Below are 18791 nucleotides of genomic sequence, written 5' to 3'. Positions count from 1 at the left end.
ATAGGCCAACCCTTAGGTAGGCAGAGAAAACAGAAGAGAATCCTGGGAGAAAGAAGCTTAGTAGGGAGTCACCATGATTCTCCCGCTCCAGACAGACGCAGGTTAAGATCCTCCCTGGTAAGCCAGCTCGTGGGCTACACAAAATATTAGAAATGGGTTAGAACAATATGTAAGAGCTAGCCAATAAGAAGCTGGAACTAGTCGGGCCAGGCAGTGTTTGAAAGAATACAGTTTCCGTGTAATTATTTCGGGGCATAAGCTAGCCATGCGGGCGGCAGGGTGCCAGGGACGCAGCCCCGCTGCTCCTACTTCAACACCCCAGTTTGTGTCAAGTGACAAGAAACAAGGCAGCACCGCTTGAATAGTTTTTTAAAAATGTGTACAATTAAAGTCACATAACTTTTCTCATGGCATCTTCTGAGGACGTAGAGATGGCACAGGGGGTAGCTTTAACTGTGACACATGTCACCCAGGTGAAGATCATGACAGAGAAGGACCTCCCTCATGGTCCTGACCTGTGAACAGTTCCGAGCAAGAATGTGCAAGACATTAAGAACATCATCCTGCAAACCCTGATAGTGCATCTACACTCCGTCCTTGGGGCTCTGGCTGTAAAACAGATTTACCAGGACTGAGACCAGCTTGCCAAACTGGTGGGGGAAGTGGCGGCCCCTGATGTTGGCCGTATGGGCATCAGAATCCTCAACTGTACCATCAAGGACATTTATGACAAAGTAGACTATCTGAGCTGCCAGACGGCTGTCGTACAGAGAGATGCAGACATGGGTGTGGCAGAGGCAGAACAGGACACCGGTATCTGGGAAGCTGAGTGCAAGGAGTAGATATTAGATGTGAAGTTCATGGCAGACACCAAGATTGGTGATTTTAAGAGAGCCTTGGAGCTGCCAAAGTCAGCCTTCAGTGAGGAGGTAAACATCAAGACAGCTAAGGTTCAGTTGGCTCAAGAGCAACAGAAGATCCTGCAGGAAGAAACTGAAGTAGTGTAGGGCAAGAGCAGATCATTGTGAAGACACAGGAGATCCTCTGTACCAACAAGGAAGCTCATCACTACAGTGCACTGCCCTGCAGAGGCAGAGTGCCATCTCATCCAGCAGATTGCCTAGGGCGAAAAGGTAAACCAAGCCCTGTTGGCACAAGCAGAAGCTGAGAAGATTCGCAAAATTGGAGAGGCAGACAGCAGTCGTTGAGGCAATGGGTAAGGCAGAGGCTGAGCGGTTGAAGCTTAAGACTGAGGCCTACCAGAAGTCTAAGGATACAGCCAAAAAGGCATTGGTGCTGAAGGCCCCGCCCTAGATTGCTGCCTTCCTGACCAAAGTCGATGAGATTGCCGTTCTCAGTGGGGACAACAGCAAGGTGACATCAGAAGTGAACCGGTTGCTAGCAGGACTGCCTGACTCTGTTCAGTCCCTCACTAGTGTGACCATCTCAAAGGTAGCCCAGATCAAGGATGCCAGTGGTGCCCAGGTACGAGTCTCCTGCAGACTCAAGTCTTTCAGCAGCTGCCCGCCCTTTCAGCGCCCGTTTTAACATCACAGGGACAACGAGAACATTACTGACTCTAGTGCCTTATTTTGTAGGAACCGGAAGTGTGGTGTGTTCAGGCCACCTCTGACTATCCTCCCTTCTCTCCTGTTAGCCTTTTCTTCCTCTCTCCATCACACCCACACATTAACAGCCACATTCATCTACTGTGTTTTCTCTTCTGACAAATGTACCTCTTCCTCTGGCTCTCTGTTTCTCTCCCCCTTTCTTCCCTCCTCCACACACATCATAGAGCTTAAGCTGAAGTTGAAACTGTTTATTATCATCACTGTCTGTCTGTGAGGAGCGAGCGGTCCCACTGCTTCTCAGTAGCCTGCTGCCTTCAAACTCAGAGCACAGCATGGGTACAGATTTCTGGATAGGACACCCACTCTCCTCTCCCCCAGTCTGAACTTCTAGCCCTAAACTCTGTTACAGGAAACCCACAACCCACACACTTTTGCCCTATTAGGCCTAGAGTAATGCTCTCCATACACACCCAGGCCCAGGCCTGCTGTTATACCCATCCTTATAGCTTATATTGTTTACTGCTGCTTCAGGAATCCCTGCTTGTGCTCAGTGACATCCTCTTCGTTGGCTTGTCCTTGATTGGGGGGGGGGGGTGTCTTAGTCCAATTCTACTAAGTTTTTCTGGGGTTAATGTCTAGCTCTGTTGAGGACAGGAAAATTTACAGTTCCTAGTGCTAAGCTCTCTTGGGCAGGGGGCTCTCCAAGGAGCAAGGCTATGCCAACCCTAAAAGAACCAAGTGTTGTAGGGTGGCCAAACCTCACTCTATGCCATTTTCTTCCCTAGCATAATGAGGTTCTAGCCATGGGAAACAGCTAAACCCTCTGTATCTTTGCCCTAGTGGTGTCAGAAGAACCCAATGTCCAAGTATTTTAGTAGGGGTGCAAGGGTGTCCCAAGATCCCTGTCTCCAACCCTGGCCCTGCTCCAGCCTGTGTAGTTGTTCTGCATGTGAAAATATGGGTTAGCAACTCCTGAGCCTCGGGATACTATATCCTCAATAAAGTGAGGGAACCTAAGGGGAAGTGTACTTGCTTTTGCTATGTCCAAATACACAAAGTCCCCCGAAAGACAACAAGGAGTCGGAGTCCCAAACGTAAACGCAAAGAGACTTTATTTTATGCAAGTTTGCAAACTCGGTCTCTCCACATGTCCAATGTATTGGAATAAACAGAGAACCCCCGAGCTCAGTTAGAGTTGAGTTTCTATAGTAGTAAAGGTGGGGGTGAGGGGTTTCTGAGGCTCAGGACCCCTGATTGACTGACATTTGTCTAGGGGTGTCATGGTGAGTGTGTGCTGGTAGGTGATCTTATCTACAGTGGTTGGAACGTTAGGCATTTCCTTTGGATGGTCTGTTCTTGGGTGATGTTCAGGTAATCTTAATTTATGGTCCTTTCTGCAAAAAGGTATTGCTTCAGGGTAAACTACTGAGACCCAGGCCTCTATTAAACTTATCTTACTCTGGCAGGTGATAATGGTTGAAGGTAAAGAACTTCCTTTGGGTGATATGTTCAGCATACCATGACTGGCTCCTACAGCTTTGACCAAATTGAAATAGATCATCAACTTTGTGGGGGGAGGGGAGCCTAAGAGATCTTCATTTTTATTAAGGGAGACAGGCAGTGGGGAAGTGCAACAACCAAACCCCAGACCAGACACAGACATGTAGTATTCACATGCTGCATGGGTTTTTTTTTTCAATTTGTTTTTTTTTCAAGTCGAGCGATATATACAACTATTACTCTGTTTTCACTAGAAACATATTGCATGATATTTTAGTATCTCAAATTTAACTGTGATATCTGGGTCAGTAATCTTGATGAACTCTGAATTTGAGTTTTATTTATTTGGAGTGTTTTTCATGTGCTGCTTGTTTGTTTTAACCAAGAGGTGTTCCTCTTTGAATTAAAATATCTAGGAACCCCTTCTAGTTCAATATTCTAGGCCAGGGTTCCAATATGTTAGAAAATGCAAAGGAAAACACGGAGGCATTTACCCACATCCCACTGAGCCCCTGAATCCAGACATTTGCTTTCCTGTGCACTCAGGTTCTGTTTTCCTTGTCACCTGCTGCTGCTCAGCACCCAGAGCTGCAAACCACAGTGAATCCAGCATTCCAGACTAATCCCTTTCTTCTGTCTTCAGCCGGCTGTGGAATGCAGCCACACTGAGCCAGGAGGGGCCTTTTGTATAAAACTAAGAAATAATTTCCTCTGGCTGAGGATCGTATAAAAAAAAAAAAAAAAAAAGGATCTGTGAGTGGAAAGCACATTTCTAGATGACAAATCGTCTTTCGTTCCTTTTTAAATGTGTTTATGTTATTCCTAACAGAAATATAAATTTTTCTTTTATTGAGAACACTATGGTCCCTTTCCATTTATTCGACTCCTGGTTTGTTTGGTTGTTTGTTTGCTTGCTTGAGATAAAACTATTATCAGTAAACAATTTCAAGAAAAAGATGTGGGGAAAGGATGAATTATCGTAGACAGTGAACCTCAGGCTCGTCCCATGCATATATATGGTAGACGTGGGCTTCTGCCTGGACCCCACAGTGAGGTGGCTTTTTACACTTGCTAGAATTTCTAAGCTAGGAAATTGTTTCCTTTTGTGTGCTTTTTTTTTAAAAAAAAAAAAAACTGATTATCTTGGAGTCTATTATCCTTCTGCTCTACCGCAACAGTGTTATTACAAGTCACAAATATTTCCACCAGTCATAAATTATAAATAGTTGCCAGCTTGTACCAGACATTGGTGTACTTGGGGGGGAAAGGAGTTCTCTATCTTTTATAATACTGAGTCTTTATAAACATCATCTGTTACTTGGTTACTTGGAGACCACCTGGGTAGCACAGTCTCTACTTTTAAACATTAAAAGAATTTGAACATTATTTTTCATAGCTTAGAAAACATGTCAGAAGATAGTTTGCTATGGTTAACGTCTGGACCAAGAAAGCTTGTTCTATTTTCTTTTCTTTTTTTTTTAATTAAAATTGTTACCATGATTTTTTAATCTTTGGAAATGGTAAACTAAACATACACCTTTTTGTTTCCCTTCATAGTAACATTACTGTGTGGGCAGTCACACACTCTCAGTCCTTGTTTAGCTAGCTCTGAAGCAAAGCTGCGTATGTTATTAAAAGAAATGACAGCAAGAAATATGATAACTATCTTTCTATGCACATTTTTAAGTTCCTTTTCTCATCCATAGGTACCAAACCAGGTTAGGAATCTATTCCAGAGACCTCTTTTATTTAGTTGATTGTGTGAGGTAACATTCGTGGAAGAAGTAATTGTCCCAATAAATATTCAAATGATGACCTGGAACTGAGAAAGAAAAATTTAGAACTGGTTATAATTGCTGAATTTCGGGATTTCTTTTTAGCTTCTTACTTTCCTCTTATAACCTCACATACCACAAAATAGTTAAAATATATAAGTTGCCTTTCTCCTCGCTTTGCTCCCCAATCCAGTTCCTGAGGCTAGCAATAAAAAATAGCCCACAGAAGTCTAGAAACTTAAGCACAAATCCATAGTAATTAAACATGCTGATCTTATTTGACAATGGAATGAACCTTCTAGAAGCTTCTGAATCCAAAGGGCAGTTTCCTTTGATATACAGCAGAGTGGTTCAGTAGACAATGCAAATGAGTGTCTGCACTGTGCAGAACCAGGCTCCTGGGGTCAGAGACGCACCCTGTGGAGGCAGCTCTCCAATAGGACTGCTTTTAGACTGCAATTCTTTCTGTTCTAATTCCCTTTCTTTATTTTTCTTTTCTTCTCAAAATTCGTACTACACATTACTGTGGACACTACAGATAATACACACTAGACAAAAGATATAGCTACTGCCTGTAGCTATAGTAGTCCATGCATAGAAGGAACCCTGATCCATTTGATGAACAAAGACTATGAGCAAAGTATATGGGATGAATTTAGCATTTCTGTTTGTTCCTATTAGTAGGATGTAGCTTGTTTCCAGGTTGCTAGTCCAAGAAAAATGCAACAATAAATATCTTCACCTAACATTTTTCTGCGTTTCTGCTCATTTCTCCAGAATATATCCTAGGAGCAAACTTTTTTTCATGGAGAAAGATCTTCAATTGTCTATTATCCCAGCCTGTTCAGACCAAGACAAGAAAGAAATAAAACAATCACAAAGTAGGAAGAAAAAAGGACTAATCCTTCTGCAAACTTGACTGGATGGTAACTTAGAATATACCTTAAAACAACAGGAAACAAAGAAAAATCTTCATCAGGAAAATAGAAAATGACCCTACCATATAATCTGTTTCTTCCCCAGTTTACAAACCACAGTCTCACATGACCCTGTGCAGAGACTGAGCCACAGTTTACTTAGGATAGCAATCTATTTCTGAGTGGTACTCATTCACTGCTGCACATCTGGTTACTGGAATCCACAGTGCTCCTCCCTCTTCTTTCCGGCCAAGTTCATTCAGATTCCTCACAAAAACATCACACATTGACTGATGGTCAGGGAAAAATGTGAACTCTGATAGACTATCTAACCTTTATTAAATAATAAAATTTTTCAAATTCCACAGTTCAGCTATCACAACAAATAACAAGCATTTAGCCCTAACTGTGTGTTAATCACAAGGAATACAAAAGTAAGTGTTGAAAAACTCACAGTCTAATAGGGGAGGAATACAAATTAATAAATGAATCCAAAGCAGTGCAATACACACGATTAAAGATGAGTATAGAGAGACAGCTCAGTGGGTAAGATGCTTGTTGTATGAGCATGAAGATTCAACTTTGAATCCCCAGCACCCACTTAAAATGCTGGATCTGGACACACACACCTGTCACCCCCAGACTGTGAGGTGAAGATAGAAAATTTGCTTAGACATACTAACTCCCAGTAGAGCTCCAAGTTCAATAAGAGACCCTTCCTCAAAAGAATAAGATAGGACACATATTACCTGTCATCTGTTCACACACACACACACACACACACACACACACACACACACAGTACCACTGAAACATTAAATAGAAAAGAAAAGAAAATAATTGACTTTACCTAAGATGGGGGCACACATTCACCATTGAACAATTCCAATGATCCAATAGAAACCCTACAATAAAAGATACACAGAAAGGTAAGAGTGTACAATTTTTGTCTTTGGAGGTTTAAGTCTTTAAGTTCATCTTTGGAGTGAAAAACCTAAGGCAAATTAACACACAAATCAAAGCACAACAATAAACAATGGTAAGTGCCAAGACGATAAAGCATACATGAAGTATAAAAGAAAAGATGGAGAAAACTAATTAGTATCTAAAGATCAGTCAAGGGCCTTCAGAAGAAATGTATTTCAGTTAAGAAAAAAGAGAATTAGTATCTGTCCAGAAAGGACTTGAGAAAGAAAGTCCTGGCCAAAGAGATCTGCTCTTTGAATGAAGACTTTGAGATAATTCATACCTTTTGCTTATAAGAATAGCAAGAAGTGCTGGAATACAGACTTTGGAAGCTGGAACCCAGCCAATTCAAAGTATTAGCCAACTAAAAAAAAATTAATTTCCTTATAAGAATGTAGGAAGTCAATGAAGAGTCTAAATCTAGGGGAAAGATTCTTTTCAAGTCCTTTTAATATGTGTAGCTGACATTGTCTAGAACTGTATAAGTACTGAATGAACACAGAACTGCCTCTCCTCATTGAAGTTTAATGGTCCTCTCTCTACCCACCTCTTATATGTATTATATATTGTATGTATGTCCTCAGAATCACCATCAGCTGAGTTGAATTAAGGTCTTTTTGCCTTCCCTACCACAGGGTATTTCCTTTTCTCTTGACTCTTCTAATTCAGTTTCTCAGAGTCTCAACTCTGTAGTTCCTCTTCTCTAGGATTTCATGTGTTCTGTGATCATGAGTGAAATGATGGAGAGACTGGAGACCCTGAATGTGGTAGTAATTGTGAAGAAAGTATCTACAGACCATGCTGGCTAATCTTTGTTTAATCATGCTTGACTACATCTGGAATCAGCCTTAGTTAATTCCCAAGTTAAAAACCCAAGCCACTGGACACACTTGTGAAGGATTTTCTTGATTGGATCATGTGGTGATTTCAAAGAAAATGGCTCCCAAAGGGAGTGGCACTATTAGGAGGCGTGGCCTAGGAGTGTATGTTGTCTTATTGTGTCATTGTAGAGGTAGACTTTGAGGTCCCCTATATGCTCAAGATACTTCCAATGTCTCAGACCACTTTCTGTTGCCTGTGAGTCAAGATGTAAGGATTTTCAGTTTTTGCTCTATGTCTGCCTTTATGCTACTATGTTGTACCATGTTAATAGACTAAACCTCTTAAAATGTAAGTCAGCCCAATTAAATGCTTTACCTTTGTAAGAGTTGCTATGGCCATGGTGTCTTTTAACATCAATAGAAACCCTAGCTAAGACAGAAGTTGGTACCAGGGATGAGGGTATTGCTGTGAAAGGCCTGACCATGCTTTCATTTGGAGGAATTTGTACTTTAAGAGTTTGGTTTAGGAAAGCAGGGGAACACTTTAAGCTAAGCACTGCTTAATAATAATGAGCCTTACCAGTAGGAACATGGAAAACAGTGGCATTAAGAGTGATATGAATTGTGGGAACTGGCTTGAAAGATTTCAGAGAAGAATTTTAGTATGTGTTACATAGAAATCGTTTTTGTGATATTTTTGTGAAGTATGTGGATGCTTTTTGCTCTTGTCCAAAAAGTTTGCCTGAGGCTAAATGAAGAATTTTGGAATAACTCCAATTCCATTGGCAGAAGAAATCTCAAAATAACCTAGTATAGACTCTGTTGTATGGCTAATGTTATTATATATATTATATATGTTATATATGTTATTATATATTATAATTTACATGTTGTATAGTTATATATGTTATTTATGAAGATATATAATGAAAAGGAGCAAGCTAAGCAAGGAAAATATTTATGTAAAAAAGGAACTCAGGAAATTGGGACAGTTCTAAATTCTGTGTTCAAGGAGATAAACAGGTTAAGAAATGGAATAAAATGAGTAGTGATCTCAGGGCAAGATCCCACCCAACTAAGTTTCCAACTTGTTAAAAGAAATTAAAGAAAATCTTAGAGTAGTATACTTGTGCACACCCTTGATCCCAGCACTCAGACGGCAGAGAATGGTGGATCTCTGAGTTTGAGCCCAGCCTAGTCTACAGAGCAATTTCAAGGACAACAATATTTAGGCAGTGAAGGTAAGCAGAAAGCTAGTGGCAATGTAGTTAAACAAGGCGGCCTTGTCCCAGTCTAACCAAGCAGTAGAACCTGGCAACTTTGTCCACATGCTTATTATTTAGAGTTAAAAATAGAAAAAAGGGGGCTGTATAATTTGCCCCCATGACTAAGGAAAGCTGCTGAGGTCAGGTATGTGTCAGGGGTAACCCTGAACAGAGGCCTAAGAAAGCCATTGTGTGAAGCTATGAAGTTGAAGCCTGATTGCTTTGGAGGCCAGAAAGATGTTAGAGATGCCAAAGCTATAGAATACCTGCCAAGAAAAACTGCCAACAGAGAGTGAAACAGCCCAAGAGAGAGAAGTGTGTTGCAGTCAACAAAGTTGAAAGGAGTTGGAGACCCAAAGAGTATTTTGACATCAGACATGGAAATGTAGAATTTGGAGTTTGTCCAGCTGGGCTTTGGTCTTACTTTAGTCCAGTATTTCCTCACTATGCTCCCTTCCATACATTTCAAAATACTAATGTATATACTGTGACATTACATGTTGGAAATATGTGATCTGCCTTTTTCATTTTGATTTTACAGGGCATTACAGTTAAGAGATTGCATAAATCTCAGAAGAGACTTTGAAATAATTTAGACTCTTATACTTAGACTTTATTAGACTTTCAATTTAGACTTAATATTTAGACTTTTAAATAAGTTTGAGACTGTTACATACTATGGAGACTTTTGAGGTTGGACTGAATGCATTTTTGCATTATGATATGGCTGCAAGCCTTTAGGAGCCAGGGAGTGAATGTGGTACTTTAAAAGAAAATTACCCTCAAAGGGAGTGGCTTTAGGAGGTGTGGCCTTCTTGGAGTAGGTATGGTCTTGTTGGAAGAAGTATGTCACTGCCCAAGCAGACTTTGACGTTTTATATATGCTCAAGATACCACCTAGAGGCTTAGATCACTTCCTGTTGCCTGTGAGTCAAGATGTAAGAACTATCACTCAGCTCATGCTCCAGCATCACGGCTGCCTGCCTGCCACCATGTCACACCATGATGACAATGGACTAAACCTCAAAAAATGTAAGCCACCCCAATTAAATATTCTTTCTTTATAAGAATTGCTATGGTCATGGTAGCCTTCACAGCAATAGAAACGCTAACTACGACACTCCATTTGAAGTCAAAAGACCTACCCTAAAACTGGTAGCAGCCCACATAAACAGGCCTGGGAAGAAGCTCTTGTTTTTGCCTAACTGCCTTTACTCCCAATGACAAGTTCATCTATTCTACTACGGAGGTGTTTCTTCATTAATATCTGAACCTACATTTTGGGGTTCCAGTGTAACTGAAGACAAGCTGAGACATCTACCTCATGGACTGAATATCTACTGGATTCTTAGCTTTTCCATCAGGAGATCGCCATTATTGAATAGCCAGATTATAGTCCGTAAACTGCTCTAATAATTCCCTTTTTAATATATACAGATTCATTCTATCAATTATGTTCCTAGGGAACCTTGACTAATAATAGATTTTTTCTTTGTATATTCTAGCTATACCAAATATATGAAATAAATATTCACATTATTTAAAATACCCATTTCCTGTTTGAGACTCTAATGGCTTCCTTCCCATCCATAACCAATGATGTCAGAGAACAGTTGATATAATAAATTCTTTCTCTCTTCTTTCCATTTCTCTCTATCACCCTGTCTCTCCCTCTTCTTTTTCTGTGTGCTTGTGTGTGTGTGTGTGTGGTACATGCATAGAGGCCCAAGTACAATCTTAGGCATCATTCCTCAGGTACTATATAATTTTTGCAGCAAGGGCTTGAAGTTTACCCCTTGGGTTTGATTGACTAGCCAGAGAAGTCAGGATGAACCCCAGAAATCCTCTTATCTCTTTTTTTCCATTGGTAATATAACAGGCATTTAGCATACTTAGCTTTCACATGTGTTCCAGAGAAGAAACTTGGTGCCCATGCTTGCACAATAAGGCCATCACCAGCTGTCCCATTTCCACTGCACCTCCTTTCCATTTTCTCCCTCTATTCTTCTCACAGTCTCTAAACAAACACTGCTTATAAATGCTGCTGCCTAATTTTTAATTGACTAAAATCATCTCCAAAGTGCCTAATGGTTTATCTGTTATCTGTATTGTCCCCATCTATTCAATAACCTTGCTCCTCTCACCTCAGGACCTCCATCTTCTATGTTCCCAGAAAATACCCTTTGCCCTTTCTCTCCATTTGATATGGTCCAGAATCTCAGACCGATAATTTTTAGATATTTGGAGTGTAATCATTTCTCCTTCTAGGATCTCTAGGTACAGTTTGGTGACCTAATCATTCTAAACTCTCTGATAGTGAATATGGCTAACTCCTAGTATCACCTAGGAGACAAAGTCTCTGACCTTGTCTTGTTGGATTATCTAGATTAGGTTAATTAAAATGAAAAGACATGCTTTAACTGTAGCTACCACCATAGCATGAACTAGAGTTCTATATTGAGTACAGACAGAAGACAAACTGAGCACTGATATCTGTCTCTCTCTTCTCACTCCCGCCCTCTTTACTGGCTATAAATGCATTGTGACTAGCTCCCTCAAGCATTTACCCCCACAGCATATTCACCATAATGAACTTGGTTCTTGAAATGTGAACCAAAATAAATCTTCCATCCACTCAGTTTATTCTCATTGGGTATTTTAGTACAGTAACAGGACAAGTAACTAATATATACTTCATGAATGTGAGTCTCTTTTCTATAAAAGTTGTACTGTTATTATTATTAAGAATAGGCAGAATATCAGAAAGCATTTGAAAAAGGGAAGTTACAGAGTTTTAAGTTCACAGTGTAACCTAAACTCCCGCTCTCATCGTCAAAGTAATCATTGATCAAGAGAAAACAGATTTTTTTTATTTTCTGCCTTCTTTTTTATTACTTTATAAATTATACCAATAAAAATTTCCACTTCCTCCACTCCCCCCCCTGCTCCCCCACACACCCTCCCCTTAAACCGTCTCCATTCCTAAGGGAGGGCAAGGTATCCAGCTTTGTGGGGAGTCCAAAGCCCTCCCCACTACATTCGGACTTAGGAAAGTATGCATTCAAATGGAATAGGGTCCCAAAAAGCCAGTACATGCAGTAGAGACAAATCCCAGTGCCATTATCATTGGCCCATCAGTCTGCCCCAATTGTCAGCCACATTTAGAGGGTCCAGTTTGATCCCATGCTCGTTCAGTCCCAGGCCAGCTGAATTTGGTGAGCTCCCATTAGATCAGGGCACACTGTCTTAGTGGATGGACCAACCTCTCGTGGTCCTGACTTGCTTGCTCATATTTCTCCCTTCTTCTGCTCTTCAACCGGACCTTGGGAACTCAGTCCGGTGCTCTGATGCGGGTCTCCATCTCTCTCTCCATCTGTAGCTGGACGAAGGTTCTATAGTGATATTCAAGATAGTCATCAGTCTGACTACTGGATAAGGCCAGTTCAGGCACCCTCTCCTCCACTGCCCAGGGTCCTAGCTGGGGTCCTCCCCGTGGACTCCTGGGAACCGCCCCCCCCAGAGCCAAGCCTCTTGCCAACCCCAAAATGGCTCCATTAATTAAGATATCTTCTTCCCTCCTCCCATATCCGTCCTTCCTCCATCTCAACCACCCCACTCACCCAAGCTCTCCCCAATCCTCCCCTTCTCCTCCCTCTCTCTCCCTCTCCCTTCCCCCATCCCCCACCCCCATGCTCCCTACTTTTGCCTGACAATCTTGTCTGTTTTCAATTTCCAGGAGGATCTATATATGTTTTTCTTTGGGTTCACCTTATTACTTAGCTTCTCTAGGATCACAAACTACGGGCTCACTGTCCTTTGTTTATGGCTAGAACCCACTAATGAGTGAGTACATACCATATTCATATTTTTGGGTCTGGGTTATCTCACTCAGGACAGTGTTGAGAAAAAAAAAATTTCAAGGACACTAAAATGAAAAAAGATACATAAGTTTCAGGTGAGCCAATTTTGCTGATGCTGTGTGCTGAGAATTAAAAAATTTGTATACTTGGGATTGGACAGCAAGATTTATTTGTTTACTTGTGACTCCAGAGACCCTTCCTAAGTCCAAGTTGTTTGATGTCTGTTTTTCCCACTTGTCTTCAAGCTTCTGTCTAGGCTCAAATGTTTTCCCTATCAGCAGAAAATAGACTTCAGTTTTACTCTAGAAGACTCTGTCCTTATACTGTGTTTGGACTTTATCTCTGGCTTCACTTCTCCCAGACAAACTCCCAGAAGTCACCTTAGCTTTGACCCTAGCATACTAGTCCTGGATGGACTCTGGCACACAGTAAGTATTAAGCAACAAAAACTATTATGAAATTAAAAAAAATGAAGTGTTTCTTCAAAAGATCATGGTGTGCTGAAGACAGCTCGTTGGAAATGGCTTTGCACAGCTTGTTGAGAGCTGATTGTTAGGTTTCCAGGAATTTTACATTGTTAAATACTACTGTTTTTAAAATCTGAACCATTGAAACTGGCAATCTAAAACTGTAACAAACAAGACATATATATGCAGAACTCATCACTTAGAGTTGCAAGGCTTTGCTGCTTCCTATTCTCTTGAACTAATCTACATCTAATGTGTCTGCATGAGAAAAATGCTGGGTGACGGCGCACGAGTACATTCACTTCCCCAACTCTGCATTCAATAATGCTGGCCATAAAGAGGATTTTTTTTTCTCTTTTATCAGTATATTTGCACTATGAAAATCAGCAAATACAGAATATGGGAGCCCTGCCCCATTAGCCAGCTACTAAACATTTCCAAGCACACTACTGCAAAAAAGTAGCAGTGTCTCCCAAGTGAGCATCACAAAAATGAGGTATGGTGTAAGGAGACCATTCATCAACAGTTTCCTTGAGTCTGTCTCCATACTGTGCTTTTTCTAAACAGGATCCTAAACTACCCAGCCATGTAGTTCATATGGTATACCTTTAGCTGACACACAGGGTTCCTTATTTTCCTAAACCAAAAGGTTTATCCCAAGACTCATACTATCTTAATCTTAATTTATGGATCAATCCAGTGAGGCCAGTTGTGGGCACTGATGCTGATGTAAGAGACTTCAATTTCAACTACAGAAAATTCATCTGCTATTTCTGTTAGATACAAACAAGTTGCATATAGCTCTAGAAAATATCACTATTCTTGGAAACATAAGTGAAGGGTGCTGCCCAACAATAAACAAAAGCTGATGTAGTGGGACCAAGGCACAATAAAAGAAAACCAGGTTTTAGACTATATCTCTCTGAAAATTTAATCTAAAGTGTATGTTTGTCAGTGAATGCTCCTTTGTGTTTGGTAAGACTGTACTCACATGAACAGACATAGCTCTTTATGATTTAAGCCATGGTATTTTTATCTTTATATGAAATGATTACACGACAAAAGTAAATATACTTATCTCTTCTATCCTTGACTGTACATCTCTATGCGCCTGACTCTGACAAGAGAAGTGAAAGACTGAAATATTTTATTGTACATCTTGGTCTACATGTTTAATTAAAAGCACACCCTATAATCAGAAAAGTAGTATTTGGTTCTTAATGTGACTTTGCATAATTGAATTGGTTTGTAAACCAGAAGGGGGTGGATTGTGCAAGGAGTGGAATGAATCTGAGTAAAGCCTTGGTCTTTTCTTTGGCCAAATCAGCGATTTAAACCCATCAGCTGTCATTCGGGAATGTCCCATGGACATGGAATGAGGCAATGTCTTGCGAGCCCAGTCTCTAACTTAGAGAAGGTTCGAGTTTTCTACTGGGACAGAATGAAAATGAGCCTTGGTTTCCTAGTTGCATAAAGATGAAGGAACAGTGCTTTGGTCTGTATTTTCATTATGTCGAGTGTCTAGAGAGAAACGAAGGTGTGAGGCCATCGTGAACATACTGCAGAAAGCATGCATAATTTTACATTAAAAAAAATAACTAGTTACTCCATTGGGCTTTTCGTTGTCTAGGAGTTTGGATTGCCTGTGACAGTAAGAGAGATAACTGCTCTGTCAACAGCAGGGCTGTGTGCATCTCAATAAAAGCTGTCCCTCGTGTTGCCATGGTGCCAAGGGAGATGCTACAGAACAGTGGGCACTCACTGTGAGGGGTGAAGTTACATTGCAAGGCAGAAATAACAAGCAGCTTTGGAAACAAAAGCTTCCTGCTTCCATTTTTTCACCTATTTCCTGTTTCTTTTCTCCACAATCCTGAAATTATCCAATATACAATGGAAATTTATTTATTTTACTTTAATTCTCTCTGCACTTCGAAAATTAAAATCTCTAGGAAAGTAATGATTTGTTTCCAGTTTTGTTCATTGATATGTTTGCAATACTGGGAGCGGAATTTGATGTATAATAACTATTTAAACAAATGGAGGACTTATCAAATGGCTAGTTAACAATCAATTCACAAATAAAAGACTAAAATTGCTGAAATCTCAAGTCCCACATGGTTCTGATGTGTGTCAGGGTCCTTCAGAAGAGAGCTGCACCCACCTAGGTCAGTACCTGAAGCTCTGCTAGACACAGCAGCCTCACCATCTACAAGTTCACTTGCCTGCTGTTGTTCCCAAAGCTGGAGAATCAGAGACAAGCTCCGTAAGGGTTTCCATGTGGTGCGAGAGTAGTGCAGACTTACAAAGGGATTAGTTCAATCAAGAGGTACAAGTTGAAGAAATTGGCTGTGATGGACAAGTTATGTAAATATTAAAAAGAGAAAGGAACTTGATAGAGAAAATGTAAAGCGTGAACCCACAACTTAAACACTATTAGGAGTTCTATCGCTTTATAATGGCCATGGAACATGGAGTTCTGAATATATATATTTATGGGCATGCTATAGAGCTGGGAGCTGGACAAATATCTGAGTTACTTCTTTAAACCAGTTGTGGTATGTTAGTATGCACGAAATAATTACAGTAAATTATTTTCTTTCAAGAAAATGAGTTTTTTTTAACTTAATTTTAAAACCTTTACCTTAATGACTGAACTACAATCTATAAGACAGTAGCAATTTGTTTAACATTCTACCTGTGGATAAAAATACCAGCTTTGTACGTCTCTGACAGGAGCCCCCAGCAGTCAAATACTAGATAAAGGACTCAGTAAGGCTCAGTAGGATTCTGTTTAATAGATTGCACTGTGGTCTCAGTTGTCCTTTTATTGATGTAACTGAAAACTTCTAATTTCTTTATTTGGATTAGCAACTTTGCACTATGCTGTTTTTGAAGTATTAGTTTTTAAAAGTAAACTTTAAGCCATTTGTGAACAAAATTGCTATTTCTGATACTTAGAATTTTGTGCTCAAAGAAAATGTTTCGAAAATGAGTACAAATATATCTTACCTAGTAATTGAATGTCTAAAGCAATCACCTCTTGCCTAAACATACTAATCAGTTGGATGTTTTGTTTATATTCATCCTCTAATGCCCCCATTCAAGCTAAGTCCTATTGTACAGTGTCTCCTCTTCCGATCTTGGAAAAGATACCCTGTACCTTTAATGGGGGACCTGGTGAGAGCTTTCTTTCCAAACTTGTTCCCTGGCTTCCAAGTGACGAAATGAGCTGTAATTTGAGAGCCCTGCAATCCTCAGGATATCTTTAGCCAAAGGGAACGCTCTCTGTATTCCCACCCAGTCCAAGGGTTGAAATAGCATCAGAACGCAGGAGCAGCTTCTCTTAGCTACTAGCTCCATCTCCCTGGAGCCAGAGGGAACTCCAAAGGTGGCCGCAGAGCCAGGGCCCCAAGCAGCAAGTCCCCACTCGCTGGGAAGGGCGATCCTGCCGGAAAGCCAAGGCTGAGGTCCAGCAGCGCAGCAGAAAGAGAATCAGGGACTGAGAGGAGCCGGTGCAAAACGCGGCAGCTGCTGCGCAGAGCCACATGAAGCCTGCGGGAAAACCAGGATCACAGAGCAGGAAGAGGGTTGACCCTGAGGCGGGCGCAATCACTGGGAGCCACTGACTCCCAGGGGGGGACCCCTTTCCTTGTTCCTGAACTAAAACTCTTCTCCCAAATATCCAGAATGATGTTCCCGAAGTTGATCTGGATGGGTTTCTTCTGCCATCTGTGTCGAGGCTACTTTGATGGTCCCCTGTACCCAGAAATGTCTAACGGGACTCTGCATCATTACTTCGTGCCTGATGGAGACTACGAGGAGAATGATGACCCAGAGAAATGCCAGCTGCTCTTCAGGGTGAGTGATCGCCGGCGCTGCTCCCAGGGGGAAGGGGGCCAAGCCAGTAGCTTGCTGAGCCTCACCCTTCGAGAGGAGTTCACAGTGCTGGGTCGCCAGGTGGAGGATGCCGGGCGCGTCCTGGAGGGCATCAGCAAAAGCATCTCCTACGATCTTGATGGAGAAGAGAGCTATGGCAAATACCTGAGGCGGGAGTCCCACCAGATTGGGGATGCCTATTCCAACTCTGACAAGTCCCTCACTGAACTGGAAAGCAAGTTCAAGCAGGGCCAGGAGCAGGATAGCCGGCAGGAAAGCAGACTCAACGAGGACTTCCTGGGGATGCTGGTCCACACCAAGTCCTTGCTGAAGGAGACGCTGGACATCTCAGTGGGGCTCAGAGACAAATACGAGCTGCTGGCACTTACCATCAGGAGCCATGGGACCCGGCTAGGTCGACTGAAAAGTGACTATCTGGAGGGTGGGGGACAGAGGACGGGCTAAATTCCATTGTAACCTTTATTTTACCCAGATTTGCACTTTCAGCATGCATCTGAATTGTCTTTTCAAAAGAAAGAAAACTTTAAGGGGTTGACTCATTCTGATTTTGGTTTAGTTCTGTGCATTATTTATGTTATTACTGAAGATTTTTCACCAGTTTAAAAAAAAGTTTTAAAGTAATCCCTGGGGTATTTTTCTTAAGGGGCTTCATAGCTCTACAGGATCATTTCTTTCAGCCCCATCTCAAGAATGTATTTTGTGTGGGAAGACTGATTAACCTTCCTCATCCTGACGATTGTGTGGACACATTGAAGGGAGGCTGGGGGGGGAGGGGGATGGTGGATAGCTACACTGCTTCTTCAGCCTTCTCTTTGGTCTCTGACGGCAGAGGTGCCTGTTTTTCATGTGAGCTTCCAGGTCTGTGGCACATTTGCCAGCCGAGGAAGTTGCTTGAGTCTCCTCTGGCTCTTATTTATTTACCACGTTCTGAGTTGTTTTGTTTTGTTGTAAGAGTGTTATTGAGAGCTTACTTGCGAATCGCCAGCAGCAAAATGCTCAAGGTTCCCCTGTGGGATTGTGTACATTGAGGATGCAGCATTTGAGACAGCAAAGCTTTGGGGCGGTTGCCCACACACGATGTGGATCTGCTGCGTGTTTCGCTGTACCATCAAAGAAACAGACTGCTGGAATACACCCCTCACTGTCTATGATTTAGGCTTCCAGTGTATTCTTTCTTTTTGGGGTCGGGAAGTATTGCTTCTTTCTGCATATTGGAAACTTATATTTCAAGGGGGAAGTCTAATTCTAGAAACCCCTTAACCTAAGTTTTATTATTCAGTCAATAAATGTTTTCATATAATACTGGCTTACTTTCTAATTTTCATCTTTAATCTCCATATATCAAAGAGGGACCAGGGCAAAGAAGAGAGAAGGCAGAGTGAAGCCATTTTACCAGACTACATAATGAGGATGAAATAAAGGAGGATAGTGTATGGTGGATCATCCCACCCTCCCTGCTCACAGACATCATCCCAGCTAGGGAGATAAGAACCTAGCCTGTACCCGAATTGTACATTTGATTTCTCCTTTTCTGCTGGGAAATCTTACATTTCTCCACTTTAAGATTGGAAGAGTGTCAGAAAGACCTCCACCTCCTGTACTCTCAGGCTAGAGAGGCAGCATTATATACTTTCAGAGTTGGTGATGCTTAACAAATTGAAAACTAGTTCTGTGCTCTTAAATTAAATGGCTCAAAATATGAAAATGGATTTCATTTCAATTATCCTGGCTCAATACTCATCACCCGCCTTA

General features: G+C 41.3%; 1 protein-coding gene and 1 pseudogene across 2 annotated transcripts; both read left to right on the top strand.

Annotated features, from left to right (window-relative positions):
• The first annotated feature begins 407 nt into the window (after positions 1-407).
• LOC126490407 (flotillin-2-like) lies at positions 408-1548 on the top strand (annotated as a pseudogene).
• A 14887-nt stretch (positions 1549-16435) lies between these two features.
• Fibin (fin bud initiation factor homolog) lies at positions 16436-18341 on the top strand. Of its 2 annotated transcripts, XM_050125410.1 has the most exons (2): positions 16436-17000; positions 17100-18341. In XM_050125410.1, the coding sequence occupies exons 1-2, from the start codon at positions 16830-16832 to the stop codon at positions 17481-17483; spliced, it is 555 nt and encodes a 184-aa protein (XP_049981367.1). In that variant the 5' UTR covers positions 16436-16829; the 3' UTR covers positions 17484-18341. The 2 variants fall into 2 exon arrangements, with proteins under 2 accessions (XP_049981367.1, XP_049981366.1); XM_050125409.1 differs by having other exon boundaries at positions 16437-18341.
• The last annotated feature ends 450 nt before the right edge of the window (positions 18342-18791 follow it).

The sequence above is a fragment of the Alexandromys fortis genome, unplaced genomic scaffold (assembly GCF_014885135.2).
Source record: "Alexandromys fortis isolate MF-2015 unplaced genomic scaffold, M_Fortis_MF-2015_v1.1 scaffold_229, whole genome shotgun sequence".
Taxonomy (NCBI): Eukaryota; Metazoa; Chordata; class Mammalia; order Rodentia; family Cricetidae; genus Alexandromys; species Alexandromys fortis.
This window is presented reverse-complemented; position numbering and strand designations above follow the sequence as displayed.

What these genes read in the sequence shown, in the direction of transcription:
- Fibin (XM_050125409.1), top strand. Translation starts at nt 16,830, where the DNA reads ATGATGTTCCCGAAGTTGATCTGGATGGGTTTCTTCTGCCATCTGTGT.